Source organism: Vicugna pacos, chromosome 19 (genome assembly GCF_048564905.1).
Source record: "Vicugna pacos chromosome 19, VicPac4, whole genome shotgun sequence".
Lineage (NCBI taxonomy): Eukaryota > Metazoa > Chordata > Mammalia > Artiodactyla > Camelidae > Vicugna > Vicugna pacos.
The window spans coordinates 26731194-26753315 of NC_133005.1; the positions used below are offsets into that span (position 1 = coordinate 26731194).

Consider the following 22122-nt stretch of genomic DNA (forward strand, 5'->3'; position numbering starts at 1 on the left):
TCCCTGGCTGTCACCTGTCATGGCCTTTTCCGCATAATCCTATTCTAATCAGAACAAACCTGAATGACTAGACTATTTTGTATCCTGGTCCTCGCCCCTTCCCACCATCCCTCACATGAATGTCAGATAGATCTCTTTGGTAATGGATTTGATCTGGATTTGACTCTTGTCCCAGCTCTTCCGCTCACTGTGAGACCTCAGGCAAATCGCTTAATGCTACTGGGCCTCATTCTCCCCATTTGTAAAATTAGGGGCTGATTATGATTATCTCCAAGATCTACCCTGCTCTCAGCCTGTGTCCGAATCTTGCTTAGAAACCCAGTGTCTGTGGGAGCTTGTTGTAGCAGATCTGATTTCCTTCACATGTTCTACTGGGCGGGCTGCCAATCATTCCCTTGTACAAGTCACTTCTGTCACTGCCTCTTTTCTAGCCAAGGCACCCAGCTTGTCCTCACACCCAACTTCAGCATTCTTCTTGCCTCCATGTCCTCTGCCATTTCCATGCTTTATTTAATTCAAAACTGTCTAAACTTCTCAGAGAAGTCTGTCTTGAATCCTCCATTCAATGTTAGCTACTTCCTTGAATCCCTAAGAGGGATTCCGTAGTTTACATACAACTATGTTTATTTGTAAGTTCTTTTATCTGAAATGTATTTTAAAAATGTTTTCTCCTCCCCACCCCAGCTTTCTTTTTCTTTTTGAATTAGTAGGTAGAGTGACATTTAAAAATGAAGCAGGTGGTTTGCCTTTGGCTGGAGTTTGGGGAAAGTGAGATGTAATGCTTTTAGCCCTCTTCTCCCAAGGTGTCCATATCTGTGGGGATATGGGAGACTGGGAGAAGCTAGCTGGTACTTCTTCCTGGATTTTAAAGTTGCTTAAACATCCTGTCTGAAATTTGGAAGTGTATCTTAAGTTCAAACTTCATTTGAAAATTAATTCCAAGTGCTCTTCCTTCTAGTAACACACTAAGTCACAAAATCTGGCAAGAAATTGCTAAGGACAGTGATAAGAAATCTAGATTTCAAATAACTTCATCAGCGAGTAAAGGTAACAGTTCTTTGAGAACACCTGATTATCCTCAAAGGCAGTTGCAGATGTTGCCTGGAAATCAAGGCTCAAAGGTGTATATAACCTCTTAGTCTCATGTCCTCATCTTTCTAGGAAGTAATGAGGGGGAAATTTACATTTTTCTTGATTAAGCATTCTTTAAACCAAAACGTGTGCTTAGTCAGAGCCTCCTTGGTTAAATTGTAAGCTTGGAGAAAGGGAGGATGCTGTCCCTGTCTTACTCATCTCAGCAACTACCCTTTACATGTTGATTAACTTTGGGATAACCTATTGAAAATTGAAACACCCCCCCTTCCCCCCGATTTGTAATGATGCTGTGGCAACTTTGCTGGATCTTGGGCTAGATATTCAGCTGTCCTTTGTTTTCTTTGGCCAAATAATGGAAGTAATGAGCTTGTAGAAACCCCATTAAAATTTTAGGAGCTGAGTATGAGTCACTAAGCTTAAAGAGGGCAGCTATATGAAAGGGAGATGGTGCCTGAATCAGTGGACTTAGGGGAAGGAGGAAGAGGAGGGGCCTGGGGAAGGATTTTAAATGGTGGTTTTATTTGATAAGAGCTTATCCCATGTCAGGAACATAATCCTAGGATTTTAAAGGCTGACTCCCCAGGCATCTTAAAGGAGTCTTTGGGTTCTCTTTTTCCTAGTAGAGACCTAGTTTTCAAGAGGTCTCTTTCTTCTGTGGAAAAGATGCACAGCCAGGTGGGTTGACATGCCTTCCTTGCTTCTGCAGGTGTTGGGATTTCTAGGTTGTGGAAATCTGGCCTAGAAATGTGGGCATTTAAGTTAGCATTTTTTTGGAGCATTCTTACTGGCTCTTACTGAATCTTTACAGTTTATCTATTATGTTATTATATTTTTAATATATTTTTATGTATTATATATTATTATATTATCCTCTAGCTAATAGATAAGAAAACTGAGATTAAGTAACTTATTTGTCCAGGGTCATTTGGCTAATGACCCAGGTTTCTTTGCCTGTAAGTCTCGTGCTGTTACATCCTCCTCTTTACAGTTGCCTTACCTTTTTCCCCTAAGGTTTGAATAAGTCACTTTAGTCACAGTATCAAACAGGTGGCAGCCTGGAGCCCAGGACTGAGGCACTGCTGACAGAAGAGGTGGTCTTGCCACCTCATCCCAGATTGCTTTCCTGACCATGTAAACATCCTTTAATTGTAGAAGCCAGACTTTCTCAGCTGAGGTTACCTTTCTCCTCTTCTTGAGGCTCCCGGGCATGGCTGGTTTGGGCTGCTTGACTGTCCCTTGGTCTCATGGAGTGGTGAACATTGTCTAGTGTGCTTTGATGAGTAGGAAGTTGGTCATGCTGTGAGCTATATGAGAATTATACATCTGCAATTCAGAAAGGCCAACTTTCATGTCCAGGCTGCACATACCGTTGTGGTAAAGGACCAGGATTTGGAGGCAGAATGCCTGAGTTTGAATTCTAGCATCTGCCACTCTTTTGAGGCTACATGTAACTTGGGTATGGGGCTCCAAACTCTTGGGGCTCTCCCTGTGGGACAGACACTGGAGGCAGACTTCCAGCATGGCAAGTCACAACCCACCTGGACTTCTATTTCCTCTCTTAAGTATCGTCATAACTACCTCTCATCGATCATTGGAAGTATCAGTAAATGTTAGCCTTTTTCTCCATTTCTTAATCTGTGAAAGGGAAATAAGAAAACCTCATTTATAAAGTTATCAAAGCTTGGTGAACTGTGAAGAGTTGAGTATAGTTACCATTATTTTGTTTTATTCCTCTGAAAATGTCTGTAAAATCCTCTCAAGGACCTTATTTGTTAGTTTGTATTTCATTGGTAACTACGTTAGTAGTCTGTAGGAGAGAAAGATACATTTTTTTTTCTCATTTTCACACAGCAACTTAACAGTAAACCCTTAATATTATTAGTGTCCAGATATTACAAAGGCCATATTTTTAAAAGCAGTACAAGTACAGTAGGGTTTGGAGGAGGTACTGCTTCTCAAATCCTACCTCTTCCTCCTAGCCAGGTGACCATGGGCAAGTTATTTGCTCTAATCCTCCTTTCCTTCCTTTGTAAAATGGGATAATACTTCCAACTTCTCTGCATTATTGGGAATGAGATTATTTGTCGGTGATTTAGCCTGTGCTGAAAACTTTGTTAGCCATTTCCTGGTATTAATAATAAAGACCAGGAATGAAAATTAATACTTAAAGTAATTAATTAGTTGACTATTAAATGATTTTTATTTATCTTTAAAACCCCATGTGCAGTGAAATGGTTGTAAGTTAGGAAAATGTCTTTGGAGGTCCCATAGGGTAATGACTCCATCTCCAAATTGTTTTCCTTTGTAATGTAGTGATACCTCAATTAAGGAATCCTGTAAGAACAGCTTAGTCAGGTATGTTTAAAAAAAGATTCCCTTCCTTAAAGGGAATGCACATAAACCCACTCCAGAGCTGCCTACCACCGTTTATAGACTGGAGCCCTCCCTGTGACTGAGAAAGCTTTCCTTAGACTCTAGGGGTGAAATTGTGGTCTTTCTTTAGGTGCCTCATTCCCTGTGCTTTGCTTTCCTCCCCATTCCCCCAAGGAGTAGTAACAACAGTTCCTGTATTTACCTGTGGAGAGAACTTTTCAAAAAGCCTCCACATGATTGTCTCCTTGAATCCCTACATCCCTGGAGAGGAGTAATACTGGTCTCTTTCCTGTTTTTATTCCCATTTGCCAATGAGGAAGCTGAGGTTATCTCATTTAACAAGCATCTGACTGCCATTTAGGGCATGTGTGTTAGATGCTGGGGGTGCCTGTGAGAAGTTAAATGCCTCAGGAGAGATCGGCTCAGAAATGGGCAGTTACAGTGTAGAGTCCAGAGGGCAGGCAAGGCTGCCTTGGGAGAAAAATGGAGTGGGCCCTGGCCCAGCAGCTGTTCGGGGAGGTGCTGATGGCTGAGCCCAGTCTGAAGGACGAGGCAGAGGAAGCAGCTTGAGCAAAGGTCTGGAGGTGGGAACTACAAGGAATCTGTGTGTGCGGGCTACACAAGCAGTAATAACCTAAGTAAGAGTGTTTATTGTTTGCCAGGCTCTTTGCTAAGTGATTTTTATTTTCACAACACCTGAATGAAGATATGAAGAAGGGATGAGGCCCGAAAAGAAATGACTTGTGCAAGGGTTATCTGGAAAGTGGTGGAGCTGGTATCCAAACCCAGGCAGTGTCACTTAAGAGTCCTGGCTTATAACCACTATGTGCCACTGTCCCTCTGCTGAGCTTGTCTGCTTTTCTCTCTCTCTCTCTCTCTCTTTTTGTTATCATTACATTTTCTAGGTGACTTTATTTTTTTAGTTTTTTTTGGGGGGGGCAGGTAATTAGGTTTATTTATTTATTTTTGGATGCAGTGCTGGGGACTGAACCCAGGACCTTGTGCATGCTAAGCATGCGCTCTACCACTTGAACTATACCCTCCCCAGTGGTCCTCTCCTTTAAGCTCCCTTTAACAACTCCTGGTGTGGTTTGGCCATAATGGCTAACTCACTGATGGCCTTGATACCGCACCGAGTAGCTTGAACATTGTTCTGTTGGGGAGTTACTGAGCTCTTTTTTTAAGTTGAAATACAATTGACCTGTAACCTTAAGTGTTTTAAACAAAGGAGTCTTACAATAGATTTGTGCTTTCGAAATACTACTGTAGTAGCATTGATGCAGATTAGCAACGGTGTAGTAGTTGACTCGTCAGACTACCTGGGTTCAAGTCCCTGTCCTAATCCTTGGTAGCTTTGTCATTTGGGCTACTTTCTGAACCTTAGTTTTTTTCATCTATAAAACAGGAATAGTAGTAATCCTCATAACAAACCTATGATATAGATACTAAAATGAGATGTATATATATAAAGCACTGAGAATTTTGTCTGTCATAAAATAGGCACTCAGAAGTAAGTTTATAAGACAATTTTGATTTGGATCTAGGGAGGGTGTGCCTGGAGGTTTTGAGATCCATTGAGTGCTGTTGCAGTAATTGGATTAGAACTGATGCGGGCCTGAACTGGGCAACCACTGGGCAATGGGAGAAACCTGGAAATATGTGTTATAAAATGGTGACTGAGACTGGGAGGCAAGGGCGATGCCCATGTTTCTGACTTGGCACGTTGGCAGTCTTGGGGCCTTAAACTGTGGTGGGGAGAAAAGGAGAAGGAACTTGTGAGGGTAAGATGATTAGCTCAGTGAGGTTGAGTAATGTGCCAAAGGTCATTCAAGCAAATATATTCTGGAGCCAAGCCTGGGCACTAGGCCCTTTCCACTGTTTCTGGAAAGATCCATGGGTTTAACCAATTCATTCTCAGTAATTCAGAATGAGTAAACTCAACCTGTTTGCTGTCTGTCTGCATTTTAATTGTAGAAGAAAAAGCTTGGCTCTTGGAGAAAGCATTTCAAATATCTGGGAAGAGGGTAAGAGAATTTTTTTGGCCCATTTCTTTTCTTCCTTCCTCCTTTCCTTACGCCCCCGCTTTGTTTATTTCCTTACCCTCCTGAGTAAAAGAGGCTGATCAGCTCTTTTTGTGTGAGTTGGGCAAGGGCCTGAAGAAATGGTAATCATTGGCTTTAGACCCAGTCTTCCTTCTGTGTCGTTGAGGAAATGCGAGGATAGTGGTGGTGGGGCCCTTGCCCCTACTGGAACCAGCTCTTCACTCCCTAGGATTAAGGATGTGCTCTTTTATGTTTTTTATATTGCATACTATTTGTTAATATTGCATAATAATATTGACTGTGATCCTTTGGGTCCGATGTCCTTTTTTCTAGTGCTCCTATCACACAACCATTTTATCACCAATGCTGAATATTTAGTGTGTACTGTGCTAAGCACTTGACATCTATTAGCTTATTTATTCCTCACAACCCCAGGAAGTAGGGGTTATTAATCCCCTTTTATAGATGGTAAACAGGGAGGCTCAGTATTTTCTCGCCTTCACTTAGCCAATAGTGAGTGGAGCCAGAATTGGCTAGAATCTGAGTCTGAAACCTGTCAGTGCTTCCATCCTTAAGTACTCCCTGGCCTTCCTCCAAGACAGAACTTTGGCAGAGTCCCCTTGGAAGTTTCCTCCTGTGAGACCTAGGTGTCACTGGACATGCTGATCTTGATGCTTTTCTGGGACAGTTGTGAAGGCTATGGGGAGCGTCTCCACCTCCTAGGTTCAGGGCTGTTGGGGGGAAGGGAGCTCATTCTTGCCTGAGGGGCCTTGCCTCTATAACTTACCCTCTACCTAGAATTCTCTTCCCTCAGATCTTTACTTGGTTGTCTCCTTGTGATTTAGATCTCTGCTCAGACCTCAACTCTTCAGAATTCTTTCAGGCAGCCTTATCTAAAGTGGTCCTCCCATGTCACTGGCACACATTATTTTGTTGGGTTTTCCTCACAGTATTCATCATCCTCCCAGAAATTATCTTCTTCATATGTGTGTTTATCATGTTCCTGCCTTCCACACGGAAGAACAGGGTCAGGGGTGTCTCATCCTCCCTGCGTCTATCTCCAGCACATAGCAGGCACTAGGTAAATACTTGTTGAATGAAGAAGGCATAAAGATTTAAACTGGTCTTTCACTTGAAGTGTTCCTTGATTTGGAGGGGGGTTGCATTAAGTTTAAAAGGCATCATCACTTTAATGGAGGTTGAATGCAAACCCGGTGGAAGCACTATTAGGTTATTGTAAAGCCTGTTCTGTAGTTTCTGGTAGTTGACATTATTTCCAGAATTTATTTTAACCTAACCCTGTCTAGAGCTGACTTGTTGAACGATCTTATTCCATACCCACCTATCGTTTTAATTCTTTATTACTTTGAGCCCTCAGTTCCTTTTCCCAGAGTACAATGGGGTTGCTGAGGGCAGGACCTCCAGTTACCATGGCTACAGTACTTTTAAATGTCTCCTAAAATACAATCCAGAGTCCATGTCAGTACACCACGTCAGTAAATATGTTATGAATTCAGAAAATTCTGCTGCCATTTTTTGAATACCTACTTTGTGGTAGACATATAGGGGCCTTGCAAATCTTTTTTGTGTATATATATATATATATATATATATACATATTTATTGAATTATAGTCAGTTTACAGTGTGTCAGTTTCTGGTGTACAGCGCAATGCTTCACTCATACATGAATATACATATATTCGTCTTCATATTCTTTTTCATCATAAGTAAACTAGCAAATCTTTTCTCATCTAACCTTTACAGCACCCATGATAGGGGCCATTAATCCTGATAGGTTGTGTTAAGAAAGATAATTGAAAGATTAGCTCATAAGCAAACATGTGGTAGTTAGTGGTTAAGAATCTGGAGCCACAGGGTATAACTTCAAATCCTGGCTCAGCCCCTTTCTATATGGGTGTCAAGGGTGTCCCTAACTTTTCCTCATTACTCTGTTTTCTCTTCTTTAAAGTGAGAATTAGTAATAGTGCTTATCTCTGCTGTTGTTTAAGGATTACAGGACTTCATATATGAAGAGTTAGCTATTATTTCTATTATCTGTGTTTCTTATGGAGGTCTTGTTAGTTTGCCTAAGGGAGTTTTATATCTGCTATTCTTTTGTAAGGTCGGTTCTTACGTCTTCATCATTTTAGTAGCTGAGTAGCAATCTTTATTTTATTTATTAGGCATCTGTTGAGCATCAGTCATTCCTTTCCCTAATGGAGCTATAGTGTGGTCCTTGTAGTCCTACTACATTAGATTTTATTTAAATATTCTCTTGTTCTTAAAGTGAATTATATCTAGTTTCCCCAAAATTGTATTTTAAGAGCTACTGCCTTTTTTCTCATTTCACAAATGGTCTATTTTTGTGCTGGGCTGTATTATTCAGATTGAAATTACTGAGTCCAAGTGTATAAGCAGTTTTATAACTGTTCCTTGCTTCCAGATTGAGGTATAAAAATATGAACATGGTTAGGGCCCCAGGCAGTTCAAGTATTCTAGTTTTCCCACAGCTAGACCAGTCTTAGGTTTTGTCCTTCCTGAAAAATTAAATATTTCTGCTTGTTATATAATGGTGTGATAAGTCTGACACAGCGTTTGAAAAGCACCCAATTGCTTCATCTTCCTATATTCAAATTATGTTTATATCTAAAGGCGTGAGTGTAAGCATAGCATTGATTTTGGTAGGGAAAGAGCAAGGGCCTTTGAGGAGTGGTTTGTCTACTTCTGGGAAAATCCTGTTACCTGTGATGAAGTAATTCAAAATTAAGATCTTACCAACAAGGTAATTCCTACTGACAATTAAAATAAAAACAAAGAAGTACATTCTTAGGATTAGAAAATTCTAATAATACAGAAAGGTTAAAAATGAAAAGTTAAATTTTCATGCTCTATTCCTCTTATTAAGGGAGCTACTTAAATAGTTTTTTGTTTCTCCCAAGAAATAATTTTAAGCATATACCAAATAGATCTGTCTGCATTTATGTCTGTTGCCTGTTTACATTAAAGAGATAATACCATACACATGCATCTACACCATGCCTATTTTACTCGACAGTGTATCTTGAAGATGGCTCCACATCAGAATCTACAGATTATTCCTTTAATAGCTGTATGGCATTGTATTGTATAGATGACCATAATTCATGTAACTAGGCCTCTTTTGATGGACGTTTTAGCTGCAGAAATTGCAAAGCTATACTGTTCATCCTTACAGGTAATTTGGCAGAAACTTTGGGGGATGTATCTGTGGGAAAAGTTACTGGTGATGGGACTGCTGGATTGCAGGTATGTGCGTTTTTGTAGATAGAGCCAACTTGTCTCTAGAAAGTCTTTTCTAGTTTATGCTTCTACCAACAATGTAATAAGCATGATCTTTTTTCCTTATCTCTGAAAACACTGGGTTTTTTTTACCTTGAAACTTTTAGCTTAAGAAGTGGAAAATTATTATTTTGATTTGCATTTCCTTATGTGGATATGATATCACATGCTTATTAGACCTTTGTATTGTCCTCCTTCCCCTGGTAATCCACTAGTTCTTATACTTTGCCCATTTTTAAGTTAGTTTGTTCAGCGAATAAGGGGTGGGGCTGAGGATTAAAGGCCAAACGTTTCATCCCATTACATTGTATTACTTTACGTGACATCTGCAAAGGGGAGCTGTCCTTTGCATAAAATCTGTCAAATAGCTGCTCAGTGAGTTTTCAGTGTCACTCTGCATTTCTTATTGTTTGGAATCACCTTTTCATATAATCTGAGAGACAAAACTATTAATCTGAGAACTGCTTGGTACGCATGAAGTCAAAAATAAAAATATAGATAATTTGAGGTGGTATTACAGGGAAGTCACAGTGAAGACTTTTCTACTGATTGGATTTATTTATATCAGATTTGATGTCTCATTTTCTTGGATGGTGTAAGTAAAGCCAGTCAAACCTCTGGCTTTCCCTTTCCTAGGTTCCATATAATTGAAGCACTCTAGCTTAACAGAGCTTTTCAGTTTATTATGTTTCAGCTTCCTTAATTGTAACTGTCAGCCATTCCTTTCTTAGTTTAATTTGCTTTGTGTGTTGTTCCCCAATATCAGCCCTTCAAAATGGATTGTTTGTTGTAATGGATAGCTCGTCCTTTGCATTACATTTTTTTCTTTTTTATGGAAAATTTCCATTGTCAAAAACTTTATAAATTTAGGAAACTGTTTAAAAGGAAAAGAACAACCTGTTTTTTCTTCTTTGTCTTTTTTTTTAAATGCACTTGAGTTTTTTCCGCAGAGTACTTTTTTCCCCTAAAATGCATGTAAGTTTTATTATTTTTTAAGTTTTATTTACTTATTTTTAAATTGAAGTTTAGTTGATTTATAATGTTGTGTTAGTTTCTGGTATGCAGCTTAGTGATTCAGTTATATATATCCTTTTTCGTATCCTTTTCCATTATAGGTTATTACAGGGTATTGAATGTAGTTCCTTGTCCTATATATTGGGACCTTGTTATTCATCTACTTTATATATATAGTAGTTTGTAAGCACATGAGTTTTAACGTGAGCTCAAAGGGGTATAATTTTGCATCCTACCTTTTCAAATAGTATATTGCAAGGAAATTCATCCTAAAATGTGATAGTATTACACATTAGAAGTATGAGGACCTACTTCTGTGATTATTACTTATTCATCCATTGCAAAGATTGTCCCTCTGGTAGGAGGCAGATATTGCCCTAGCAGTGTTCTGGCATTGCTTGGGCAGTGTAGGCTGTTGAGATTCAGAGTTTAGTGGGAGAGAATTTGCTCAAGGATAGCCTGCTATATGGAGGTGGCCTGCTGAAGTGCCTCAAGAGCTCAGAATGTCTACATCTCCATCAGAACCACCACTAGTCCCTAAAGATAACTTTTACTTTTGTAGAAAATGACCACCTGCTGTACACCAGAAATTGATACGACATTGTAAACTGATTATACTTCAGTTAAAAAAAAAAATGACTACCAGTCCTAGGACCAAAAGGCTTGATAAAGAATTAGGAAAATACAAATTGTCAGGATGGACTCAAGAAGAGGTTGAAAATATAAGTAGATTTAAAGAACGTATAAATAGACTTTTCTTGTCTAAGCTTCCAAAAATAGGGCCAGAAATCAGTGTCTCAGCTTTTGTTTGCTTCCTTTGTACAAACACTTAAAATTCATAGCAGTTACAGCTTGCGGTTAGGTCATTTGTCTGTTTACCAGCTACATTTTTGTTTCCACCCAGTAGACTGGAGGCTTCATGAGGGCAGGAACTGTCTCTTTTGGTCTTGATGACTGTTTTCCTAAATAGCCTTTCAGCAGGTATTTGTTGAGTGTATCAGCAAATGACTAAGTTAACTCTGAGAGCTGTTTTTTGGGAGTTCTAAGGGATTCCCCTTTTAGGTGAATCCTTGGTAAAAACAGTGTTGAGGGATAGTCTCCTCCCAGTTCCAGAGACTACAGGATGCTGCATAATAGAGAAGGAGGAACCAGTGGTGGCACACCTGTGTTAGGGTGAGGGCAAGAGTAAAAAGAGGGTGCTCACAGGGTATCCTGGAGCCTTGTGCTTTGAATAATGCCTGTTTGTCTTTTATGTGTAGTGAGTGATACTCCACTCTGGGCAGACTTTGCCTAAGTTTCATAAATATTTAATTGGCTTTTTCAGGAGAATAAAAGCAGCCCCGTTGATGACTGAAAATGACAAAGCATCCACCTAACAGACGAGGAATCAGCTTTGAAGTGGGAGCCCAGTTGGAAGCCCGGGACCGATTAAAAAACTGGTACTTTTACATTTTTCTGTTAATTAAATCCCTTCAGTGAAGGACTTTTGCCAGCACCAATAAAGAGTGGGTAGCCTGGGCTTTTCTGTAGTGTTTTGCTGCTCCCTGACTGTTGGAAGGTGGAAGGAGACTTAAGTCTAGAAGTGTGGGAATGTCCTTTCTCTTTGGTGCTGGGATCCCTGTGTCAAGGGAACCATCCTGTTATATTTCTGCCTGTTCATCTGAAGGAGTTACGGGAAAAAGAAGCAGGAGTGACTACAGGAAAGGGAAGAGTTAATAGTGGCAGCTCTCTTGCTTTTGGCTGCCTGTCTGGACGAAGAGATGGGAGAAAGTCCGGGATGGAAGAATGAAGGATAGGGATTAGATCGGAACAGCTTGTGTATCGTGAACAACCGCTCCTGTTTTCTGGGTGTGTTGTTGTATGGTTGGAACTTAGTGATCACATTGTATGGGTTCAGAAGACTCAGAAGCTGAGGGGTTGTAGTCCTGCCTTTGTCATTGACTTGTGACCTCTAGCTGGTGATTAGCCACTCTGAGCATCAGCTTCATCTATAAATGTGGGTACTAGTAATGTCGGCCTCATAGCATTTTTCTGAGGATCAAATAATAGAATACGTGAGGAAAGGCCTTATAAACTGTAAAATGATGGTTGTTATTGAGGTAAAGGTGGGAGTTTCAGAACTCAAACCTTTCTGAGTTTTCATACGGAGGAGTGTAGTGGTTTTGAGGGTTATCTCAAAATAGGCTGACCAGTTCCTGGCGTGTGTAGGAAGAGAAGATGGGAGGAGAAGCAGGGGAAATGGCTGGCATAGAAAATGTCTCTGCTGCCTTTTGGGGCTGGGAGATTTGACATAAGAATCAGAGACACTTTGAACACCTAGTTGTTTTTAGGTTGTTTGTATTTCTATAATTCTTTCTCCTTTTTGTTTTCCCTCAGTAAGGCAGCTTAATCAAGGGAAAGAATTATTTTTAAATTTGGGGAAAAACTTAAAATATATAAGTTAAAAAATACAGCTAACCATAAAATAATCTGTGTACTTATCACTCAGAATTACTTAATGTTAACATTTTTGGTTAATTTTATTTACAGTCTTAAAAATAAAGGATGTAAAACATTTCTGATATAATGGAAGTACCTTTATACCCTCCCCAATTCAGTTCCCCTGCCACATTCCTTAGAGACAACCAGCATCCTGAAGTTGGTTGTATCCTTTCTGTTCATGTTTTACATTTTTACTATATGTATCTATAAATAATACTAGTTAGAGTCATTTTGAGTGTTTTAAAAAATTCATGTAAATGGTATACTGTTTGTTTCTTTTCTGCATTTCATGTTTTTTGATTTACCCATATTGATACGTAAGATATTCATCCTGATTTCTATATAAAGTTCCCTTGTATGATATACCATGTTTTGTTTATCCAGTCTTGCTGACGGACATTTAGATTTCAGTTTTTCACTTTATACACAGTGCTACTGTGAACATCTCTGTAAATATCTCTTTGTGCACACATGCAAGAATATTTCTTGGGCAGTGGCTTTTAAAGTTTTTTGACCATAGTCTGTAGTAGAAATGCATCTTAAATCCAGTGTAGTACTCACACATATATATACATAAATATAACTGAAGCAAAAACTTTATGAAACAGTCCTTCATCTTAACACATGCATTATACTCTGTTTCCTTAACATACACACAAAAATGCTGGTCAAGAACCATTTACAATCTACTAACGGGTCGTGAGCTGCAGTTTGATAAGGCCTACTCCAGTGAATTTGGTTGAGTAATACGATACACACATTTTCAGGTTTATTGGAAATTGCCAAGTTGATCTCCAAAACACTTCTAAATCTTAACTCCCACCAGTAGTAAATAAAACTTCCTGTTTTCCCACATCTCTACCTGCCCTTGCCTTTGACAGACTTTTTGGTTTTGCCAATCTGTTATGAAACTTTATTGTTTTATTCTGTGTTGCCCTGTTCCTAGTGAGGTTGAACATCTTTTAATGTCTGTTTTGTAACTTGCTCTTGACTATATTCCTACTGGCTTTGTCTGTTTTTTAGTGATTTATAAATGTTTTAATAATATATTATGGATTCCAATTCTTTGTCAGTTTGTTTTGCAGAAATCTCCCACCAGTCTGTAGCTTGTCTTTTCAGCTTATTTATGATATCTTTCATGACATGTAAGTTTGAAATTTTAAATGAAAGAAAAATGATTTTTGCTTTTTGTGACTTATAAAATTCTTATCTATCAGTTAGTTTAAAAAATATTCTCCTAAACTCTTTTAAAAGTTTTAAAGTTTTGCTTTTCACATTTAGATCTTTAATCTACCTAGAATTGATTTTACGTATGGAATGAACTGGGTATTTGATTATTGTTTTTTAAATTCACCATATGAATAGGCAGTTACCCCAGCATCATTTATAGGCCAGTTTTTCCTTTCTTTAACTGATCTGCAATACCTCTTCTATATATCAAGACCCATAATACGGATCTGTTCTGAACTCTTTATTCTCTTCCATTAATTGTGTTTACTCTTGTGCTAATAACCTATTATCTAATTGATCATTTCTTTGTGAGTTTTTTGTTTTTTTGTTTTGTTTTTGGAGGGGAAGGTAACTAGGTTTGTTTGTTTGTTTATTTAATGTAGGTACTGGGAATCGAACCCAGGGACCTTGTACATGCTAAGCACACACTCTACTGCTGAGCTATGTCCTCCCTCTTAATTGATGCTGCTTTAAAATAAGTCTTGATATCTGTTAAGAAGGGTTTTGCCCCTTTGTGTTTTATTTATTGTATTCTTAGACCTTCACTTTTTAATGTGAATTTTTTTATTTGTGATGTTTCTTGAAAATGCTATTGAATTTTGAGATACATTTTATGAATTTATGGTTAATTTAAGGGGAATTGACATCTTTATGATAGAGTTTTCTTCTATGAAAATATTATGTATTTGCATTTATTTGCATTTTCCTTTATGACTTCAGTAATGTTTTGTCACCTCCATAAAGAGTTTGCATATTGTCTATTAGATTTATTTCCAAGTACCTTCTAGTTTTTGTTGCTTCTGTAAATGGATCTATTTATATTACATTTTCTCTTTGATAATTGGTCGTGTGTAGTTGCATGCAGTTGAATTTTTTTTTAAATTTTCTTACTAATGTTGAACAATTTTGCTGCATTCCTGGATAAACCTTATTAGGTCATTTATATAATAAGCGAATTAAAGGATTCACTTTGCTAATATTTTATTTGGGATTTTGATATCTATGTTCACTAGTAGTTTTGGTTTTGATTGCCTTTTCTTGTACTATCTTTGTCTAATTTCAGGCTATTATACTAGTCTTAGAAACTGAGGTCATTTTTTTCTTTATGCTCTGGACAGTTTCTTGAAACTTTGCTGAATCTTGCCTGTACTCCTTTTTGAAAAAATAAATGTTAAACTTCTAAGTCAAATATTTTAATAGTTATTGTTCTGCTAATATTTTTTTCTTTTTTGAGTCAGTTTTCTTCCAGTTTTATTGAGATTTACTTGACATACAGCACTGTATAAGTTTAAGGTGTACAGTATGATTTGATTTACAGACATGATGGAGTGATTATTACAATAAGTTTAGTAAATATTCATCATCTCATAGATACAAAACTAAAGAAACAGAAAAAAATTTTTTTCTTGTGCTGAGAGCTCTTAGGATTTACTCTCTTAACAACCTTTACATATAACATACCACAGTGTTAATTATATTTATAATGTTGTATGTTATATCTCTAGTACTTATTTATCTTATAACTGGAAATTTGTACCTTTTGAGTGAATTATCTTGAATTTATTTATGCTTATGTCATTTTTTTTCAAGTTTGCTGGTGATATAACATTATTTGTATAGTAAATAGTAAGTAAAATACGAAAAAGTTATTTATAATTCCACCAACCTAATAAGGTAGTCTTTTTTCTAATTGTTTATATGTGAAATAGTCATGACCAGGGTGTACATAAGATTTTTATATACTCTTTTTTTAGTCAATATGATTGTATAATGGAGTTATACTATATCTCTTAAGTGGGTAAATTGTGTTTCAGATCATCCTCCTACCTTTGTAGAACTTTTTGCTTCCGATTTTCAATATGTATTTACTCCTTTACTTATGTGTTTATTTAGCGAATTTTACGTCAGGCAGTGAATAGAATGCTACCCTTCCTCCTTCTGTTCTTGTCAGCTGATGCCTGGAGTGGTCAGGTCCTAGAGGAATGTGTATGGGGCCAAGGCAGCAGCCCAGAGAAGGATGAGCCCTGTTCTGCTTGGGGAGGTGGGAAAGGATTCTCAGGAAGGGTGAGGCTGAAACTATGAGTAAAGCTGCAGTGAACATTTGGGCACAAGCTGGATGGGCTGTCAGTGCCTTAGGATCAGTTCTAAAGATTAGATGGCTAGGTCCCTTAGAATGCAGATGACTACAAGAGAAAGCTATTGTCCTGAGTCACAAAACTTATCTTCAGATAAGTTTGCTGCCTTGAAATGCCTTTCCAAATGGAAATACAGCCAGTAAAACAGCCCAGTCTGTGAACTTCGGACTGTAAGCATGTCCACAAATATCTTTTAACCATTATTCGGTGTGCTGACAGAGGCTTATAATTTAGAATGAGGAGTTTTGAATTAGAGTCTTACATACTCTAATTACTAGTTGAATTTATTTGGTCAAGTTACTTTACCTCTTCTATCCTCAGTTTCCATGAAGGCAAAATGGGGAATTGTAACTGGATTATGTGGATAGGTAGGATCATTCCCATGGAAGCATTGTGTATTAGATACTTCCAGGAAAATACAACCACTAATTTTCTTCTTAATCATATCTACTGTAAAAATGAAAACATGGCCAGTGTGAAAAAAGTTTTAGGACTAAGTATCTAAAGTTAACATTTAAAAGAGAATCCCTGGGCCAGAAAATTAATAATAACTTAACATTTGCTGATTATCTGTGGTTGTTGTCCTGCTTCATGGATCATCTTGCTTAATCTTCCAATTAATAGTCCCCTGAAGTATGAGTACTATTATTTGCCTCATTTTACCAGTAAGAAAAAGAAGGCTCAGGGAGATGAAGTCAGTTGCCCAGGATCACACTGGGATAAGACTGAGGTTTGAACCCAGACAGACTGAGTTCATAGCCTCTCTGAAATAACCAGAATAACAGTCTTTGATTTTGAATACTTTTGAAATAATGGAGGATTTGTTTTATTATCATTAGATTAAAAATGGTTGTGTCTTCACCCTGATAAGTGATATGTTTGTAGAGCCATATATTGTGTGTATGTGTTTTTAGTCCATTGAGATAAGATGCAGTTGTGGGTGTTAGGATCCAACACTTCATCCTTATTTCCTTTTGACTTTTTACCTATGAATCTTTGGATTATTTGTTCTTATTTTAGGGACTGCAAAGTGAATGAGTTTCAGCTTTTTAGTATGAAAATGTTCAAACATAGCAAGTTGAGAGAATAGTACAATGAATGCTATACCTTCCACCTGTATTCACTAATTGTTAAGATACGTAACCCAATTTGCTTTATATACTTACTGTAATGTAATTAATCATAATTAGCGACAATTTCATATTACTAATATCCGGAATATAGTCACATTTATGTCTCTGTAGTTGCCTTTGATCCACGGTAATCCTTCTCCCCTCCTCACTCTTCCCCCTTTCATGACATTATTTATTTATTTAAATTAGTTAAGTAATTTTAATTTTCATATTCTTTCCATGATAGGTTACTACAAGATATTGAATATAGTTCCCTGTGCTAGACAGAAGAAGTTTGTTTTTTATCTATTTTATTTACAGTAGCTAATATTTACAAATCTCAAACTCCCAATTTATCCCTTCCCATCCCTTTTGTCCCTGGTAACCATAAGATTGTTTACTATGTCTGTGAGTCTTTCTGTTTTGTAGGTGAGTTCATTACTGTCTTTTTTTTTTAGAGCCCACATATGAGTGATATCATATGGTATTTTTCTTTCTCTTTCTGGCTTGCTTCTCTTAGAATGACAATCTCCACGTCCATCCGTTGTTGCAGATGGCATTATTTTATTTTTTATGGCTGAGTAATATTCCACTGTATAAATACACCAAAGTTTCTTTATCCAGTCATCTGTCGATGGACATTTAGGTTGTTTCCATGTCTCAGCTATTGTAAATAGTGCTGTGAACATTGAGATGCATGTATCTTTTTGAATTAGAGTTCCCTCTGGTTATATGCCCAAGAGTGGGATTCCTGGATCATATGGTTTTATTTTTTTAAGGAACCTTCATACTGTTTTCCATAGTGGCTGCACCAGTTTATATTCCCACCAGTAGTTTATGAGGATTCCCTTGAGAAAATTTTTTTTTTTTAAATATTGCAGAATTAGATGACATGTAAAGGACTGACTCTGCCAGGCTCTCCGTATGCAGCTTCTCCATTACATTTTCTCAACAAGCTGTGTAGTTGTTTATTGTTTTGATTTTATCAATGACGGAAGAAATTGAGGCCCGTAGAGGCAAAAGTCCTTTGTCCCAAATTTAGAGCTGGTGAGTGGTAGAGCTGGGATTTGAACCCCTGTTGATCTGATGACTCCAAAGGCTGGCCATGCCTCCCAGATGATTTCTTTCCCTGGTGTTATTTTTCCCAGTGCTCTTCCATATTTTCTGGGTTTGCTGCTGGTTGCAAAAAAAGAAAAAAGCATGAAAGGGTTAAAGCATTTTTCAAAACTCATGTGACAGTAGAAGTGCATGGAGAAGAAAATGTGACGTATAGTGAGTCTTTCTAGATTAATGCCTTCATATTTATAAAAGGTTTCTATCTTTGATTGATTTTGTCTGTACTGCTTAAACAGAAGCCTTTTTTTCTCTCACCTTTGTATACCGCGCATATTATACTTCTGTTATACTCTCAACAATAGAAATGACAGCTAACATTTATCAAGAATTTGCTATGTGTCAGGTGGAATGCTATTTGCTGTAATTACTTTACATGGTTATCTCGTTTAATCTCCCATAGCAGACTCATTTGGAACTGAAGCTCAGAGGTAAAATGACTTGCCCAGGGTCGCAAGTTAATTACTGTTGAATCTGAGACTTAACCTAGTTCTGTTTGATGACAGTGTTTTGTTTACCTTATCAGAATTTATTTATAAATCATCCAAGCCAGCTTTTCTTAAATTATAGGATCCTCTTCCAAAATCATGGAGTTAGGATTTCTGTTTTCCTTGAGAGGGATATTTATAAAATACAGATTTAGATTTTCCATGAAAATCATCAGTTCCCAAAGCAGTTTATCTCACCAGACAGACTATAGAATATTGATAAGAATCCATGTTCTAATTTTGGACCTACCACTTTGGAGTGAACTTTCCACATATCCATTTCCTACTCTGGATGAAGTAATCCCGCCTGCCCTCTTTACTTCCAGGCTCATGTCGATGAGTTGACTGTCTAACATTATAAGAGGCTGTAGTTTCCTAGTAATGATGCTTGGTGGATAGAATGGAAACTGCTTTTTCTGACGCCTTCCTCATTCTTCCTGTCATCTGTCAGGAGCGCACCATCTGCCCTGAACAGTAGGCTTGGCCTTCCCTGTTCCTGCTCTGAACACAAAAAAAGCTCCTTCTGTCTATTGCTTTCCTGACTTTTTGGCATGTTTCCACTACTTTGTTTCCATTTAAGTTGATTATGGTGTCCTTCAATTTCTTGTACAAAGGATACTAAAATCTGAGTTTCAGAATGCTCTTACCTCTCTTGCTTTTCTATTTCTTTTTCATTAGGATTATTTCCACTCATCATGTCTGTGTTCCTGATTTGTGCCTCTTTACTTATTGTACCCATCTTTTTAAGAAACTAATCTTTTCATTTTTGAGCTTTCCACATATGTGTATTGAGTGTCTGCTGAGAGTCAGGCATTATGTCTGGCACTATGGGGTGAAGAACAATCACTTAGATCCCTCAAGAAGTTTAGAGGCCAATGAGGTATTTGGCCTTGACTTTTAGCGTTGTTAACCAAAGATTGTTCATTATATCATCTCATGCTAAGTCTTCGCTAGTAGTTCACATTTATTGAGTGACTTACTTTGGATATTTTTATTATTCCCATTTTATACATGAGAAAACAGAGGCACAGAGCAGTTAAGTAAGTTGCCCAAAGTTGCACAACTATTAAGTGATTGATTTGAGATTTGAATCCAGGTAGTCTGGCTTCTGAGCGTGATAAGGTATGACTTTGATCCCCATACTGTGTCCTATACATAGGATGGAGAGTAAACTCTGAAATTAATTATATCATGAGGTGATGTTTATCTGTACAGAGTTCATGTACAAACCCCTGGAGGAGAACAATTAATTTCAAGTGTAGGAATTTCAGAAGGCTTCACAAAGATGACTTGATGTCAAGTCATTTATTCAATGCTAGATGGTGGAGAGAGAGTGGTGGTTAGGAGAGACAGATCTTTAGGAACTGACATTCCAGTGGAGGTAGCTAGACCATAAATAAATAGACTGATACCTGTAAGTTTAGGTGATGATAAATACTAGGACGAGGAATAAGTGCTGGTTAAGTGAACAGAGAGTGACACTGTGTGTGTAGGAGGGGTACTTTTTTATGTAGAAGGTGCTCAGGGAAGGTCTGTCTGATAAGAAGTTTGAGTAGAGATCTGAAATGAGTGAGGGATTGAGCCAGGTAGATATCCAGGGGAGAGAGCTCCAGGCAGAGGCAGCCAAGGCACAACATGCTGGGCATGTTCAAACAATAGAGGGAGGGTAAAAAGTAAGGGGCCAGAGGTAGGAGATGAGTCCACAAATGTCAGCATGAGCCAGATTGCCAGAATCTGTGGACTTTATTCTAAATGTAATAGGAAGTCATTGAAAGATTTTAAACAGGAAAGTGACATTATCTGATTTCAGTTATTAAAAGTGGCTGTGGTTACGTGTGTAGAATATGTTGTAGGCGGGCATGGGCAGAAACGGAGAACAGTAAGGAGTCGTTTGTAGCAGTCAGATTAAAGGGGATACTTGAACTAAATAAAAGCAGTGGTGGAGATGATGATGATCAGGATCTGGGTGTTTTTCAGAGGCACAGCTGACAGATTTGCTGATGATGTCATGAGAGACAGAGAAGAGTCAAGGATGACTCCAAGGGCTTTTGGTCTAAGTTCTGATAGAATTACTACTTGCTGAAATGGAGGGAAATCAACAGTTTGGTTTTGGATGGTTAAAATGTGGGATTCCTTTTAGATAACTAAGTGGAGATGTTGAGCAGATGGTTGAATAACAGTCAAGCATTTTGGTGTAAGCCCTGGGTTAGAGATAGAAATTTGGAAGTTAGCAATGAGATTTTTAAAAAAGATTCTATTTTTTAGAACAGTTTTAGGTTCATAGCAAAATTGAGCAGAAAGTACAGAGAGTTCCTATCCATTGTCCCCGCACGCCTACATAATCTTCCCCGCTATCAACATCCTGCACCAGAGTAGTACATTCGTTATAGTTGATGAGCTTACATTGAAACATGATAGTCACCCAAAATCACCTAAAGTCCATAGTTTACGTTAGGGTTCACTTTTAGTGTTGTACATTCTGTGGTTTTGGCAAATGTATAATGGCATGTACCCACTATTATAGTATTATACAGAATAATTTCACGGCCCTAAAAATCCTCTGTGTTTTGCCTCTTCATCTTTCCCTGTCCCCTTACCCCTGGCAATCACTGATCATTTTACTGTTTCCATAGTTTTACCTTGTTCTGTATTTTCATATAGTTGGACGTACATACAGTATGTAGTGTTTTCAGGTTGGCTTCTTTCACTTAGTAGTGTGCATTTAAGATTTCTTCATGTCATTTCATGGCTTGATAAATGATAGCTCATTTATTTTTACTGTTAAATGAAATTCCATTGCCTGGATGTTCCACAGTTTATTCACGTACTTGGTTTTGGCAATTTTCGGTTAAGGTGCTAAAAACATCTGTGTGCAGATTTTTGTGTGGACATAAATTTTTAACTCATTTGGGTAAATACTAAGAATGTGACTGCTGAATCATATAATGAGAGTATATTTAATTCTGTAAGAAACTACCAAACTGTCTTTCAAAATGGCTGTACCATTTTGCATTCCTGCCACCTATGAATGTGAGTTCCTGTTGCTCCACATCCTTGCCAGTATTTGGTGTTGTCAGTGTTTTGGATTTTGGCCATTATAATACGTATATAGTGGTATCTCATTTTTATTTAAAGTTGTGATTCTCTAATGAAATGTGACAAATATATTTTCATATGCCTATTTGCCATCTGTATATTTTCTTTGGTAAGGTGTCTTTTCCCTGTTTTTTAATTGGTTGGCTGTTGGTTCTTTTTTTGTTGTTGTTATTGATTGTTTTCTTATTGTTGAGTTTTAAGAATTTTTTGTATATTTTGGATAACAGTTCTTTATCAGCTATGTCTTTTGTAAGTATATGGGATTTAAGGCCATGAGACTGAATAAGTTCATTTAGGGTTGCACTGTCCAAAAAAGTAGCCACTAACTAAAAGTTACTATTTACATAAAATTAAAAATTCAGTTCCTCAGTTACACTGGGCATATTTCCAGTGCTCAGTGGCTGGTGGCTACCATAGTGGAGAGCAGAGATATAGAAAGTTTCCACTGAGAAGTTTCCATTAACAGCACTGATCTAGGGAGTAAATACAGATAGAAAGGAAGACTGAGCTCCTGGTGCCTTTCAGTGTCTGTCTGTCTGTCTGTCTGTCTTTCTTTCTTTCTTTCTTTCTTTCTTTCTTTCTTTGTAATTAGGCTTTTTTATTTATTGATTTTTTAATGGTGG

The 22122-nt window shown here is 37.7% G+C and overlaps 1 protein-coding gene across 6 annotated transcripts in view; it reads left to right on the forward strand.

Annotated features, from left to right (window-relative positions):
- The window catches only part of PHF20 (PHD finger protein 20), a 110430-nt gene that overhangs the window by 3678 nt on the left and 84630 nt on the right, over positions 1-22122 (forward strand). For 4 of the 6 annotated variants that reach the window (XR_012061706.1, XM_072944138.1, XM_072944141.1 and 1 more), the window contains exon 2: positions 11169-11283. Coding sequence is in view for 5 of the 6 variants with exons in the window: in XM_072944138.1 (XP_072800239.1) it covers positions 11201-11283 (83 nt within the window). In the remaining variant the exon portion in view is untranslated. Of the gene's footprint in view, positions 1-8724; positions 8798-11168; positions 11284-12409; positions 12489-22122 lie in introns of those variants that run through there. The other 2 variants (XM_072944139.1, XM_072944137.1) reach the window with 2 other exon arrangements.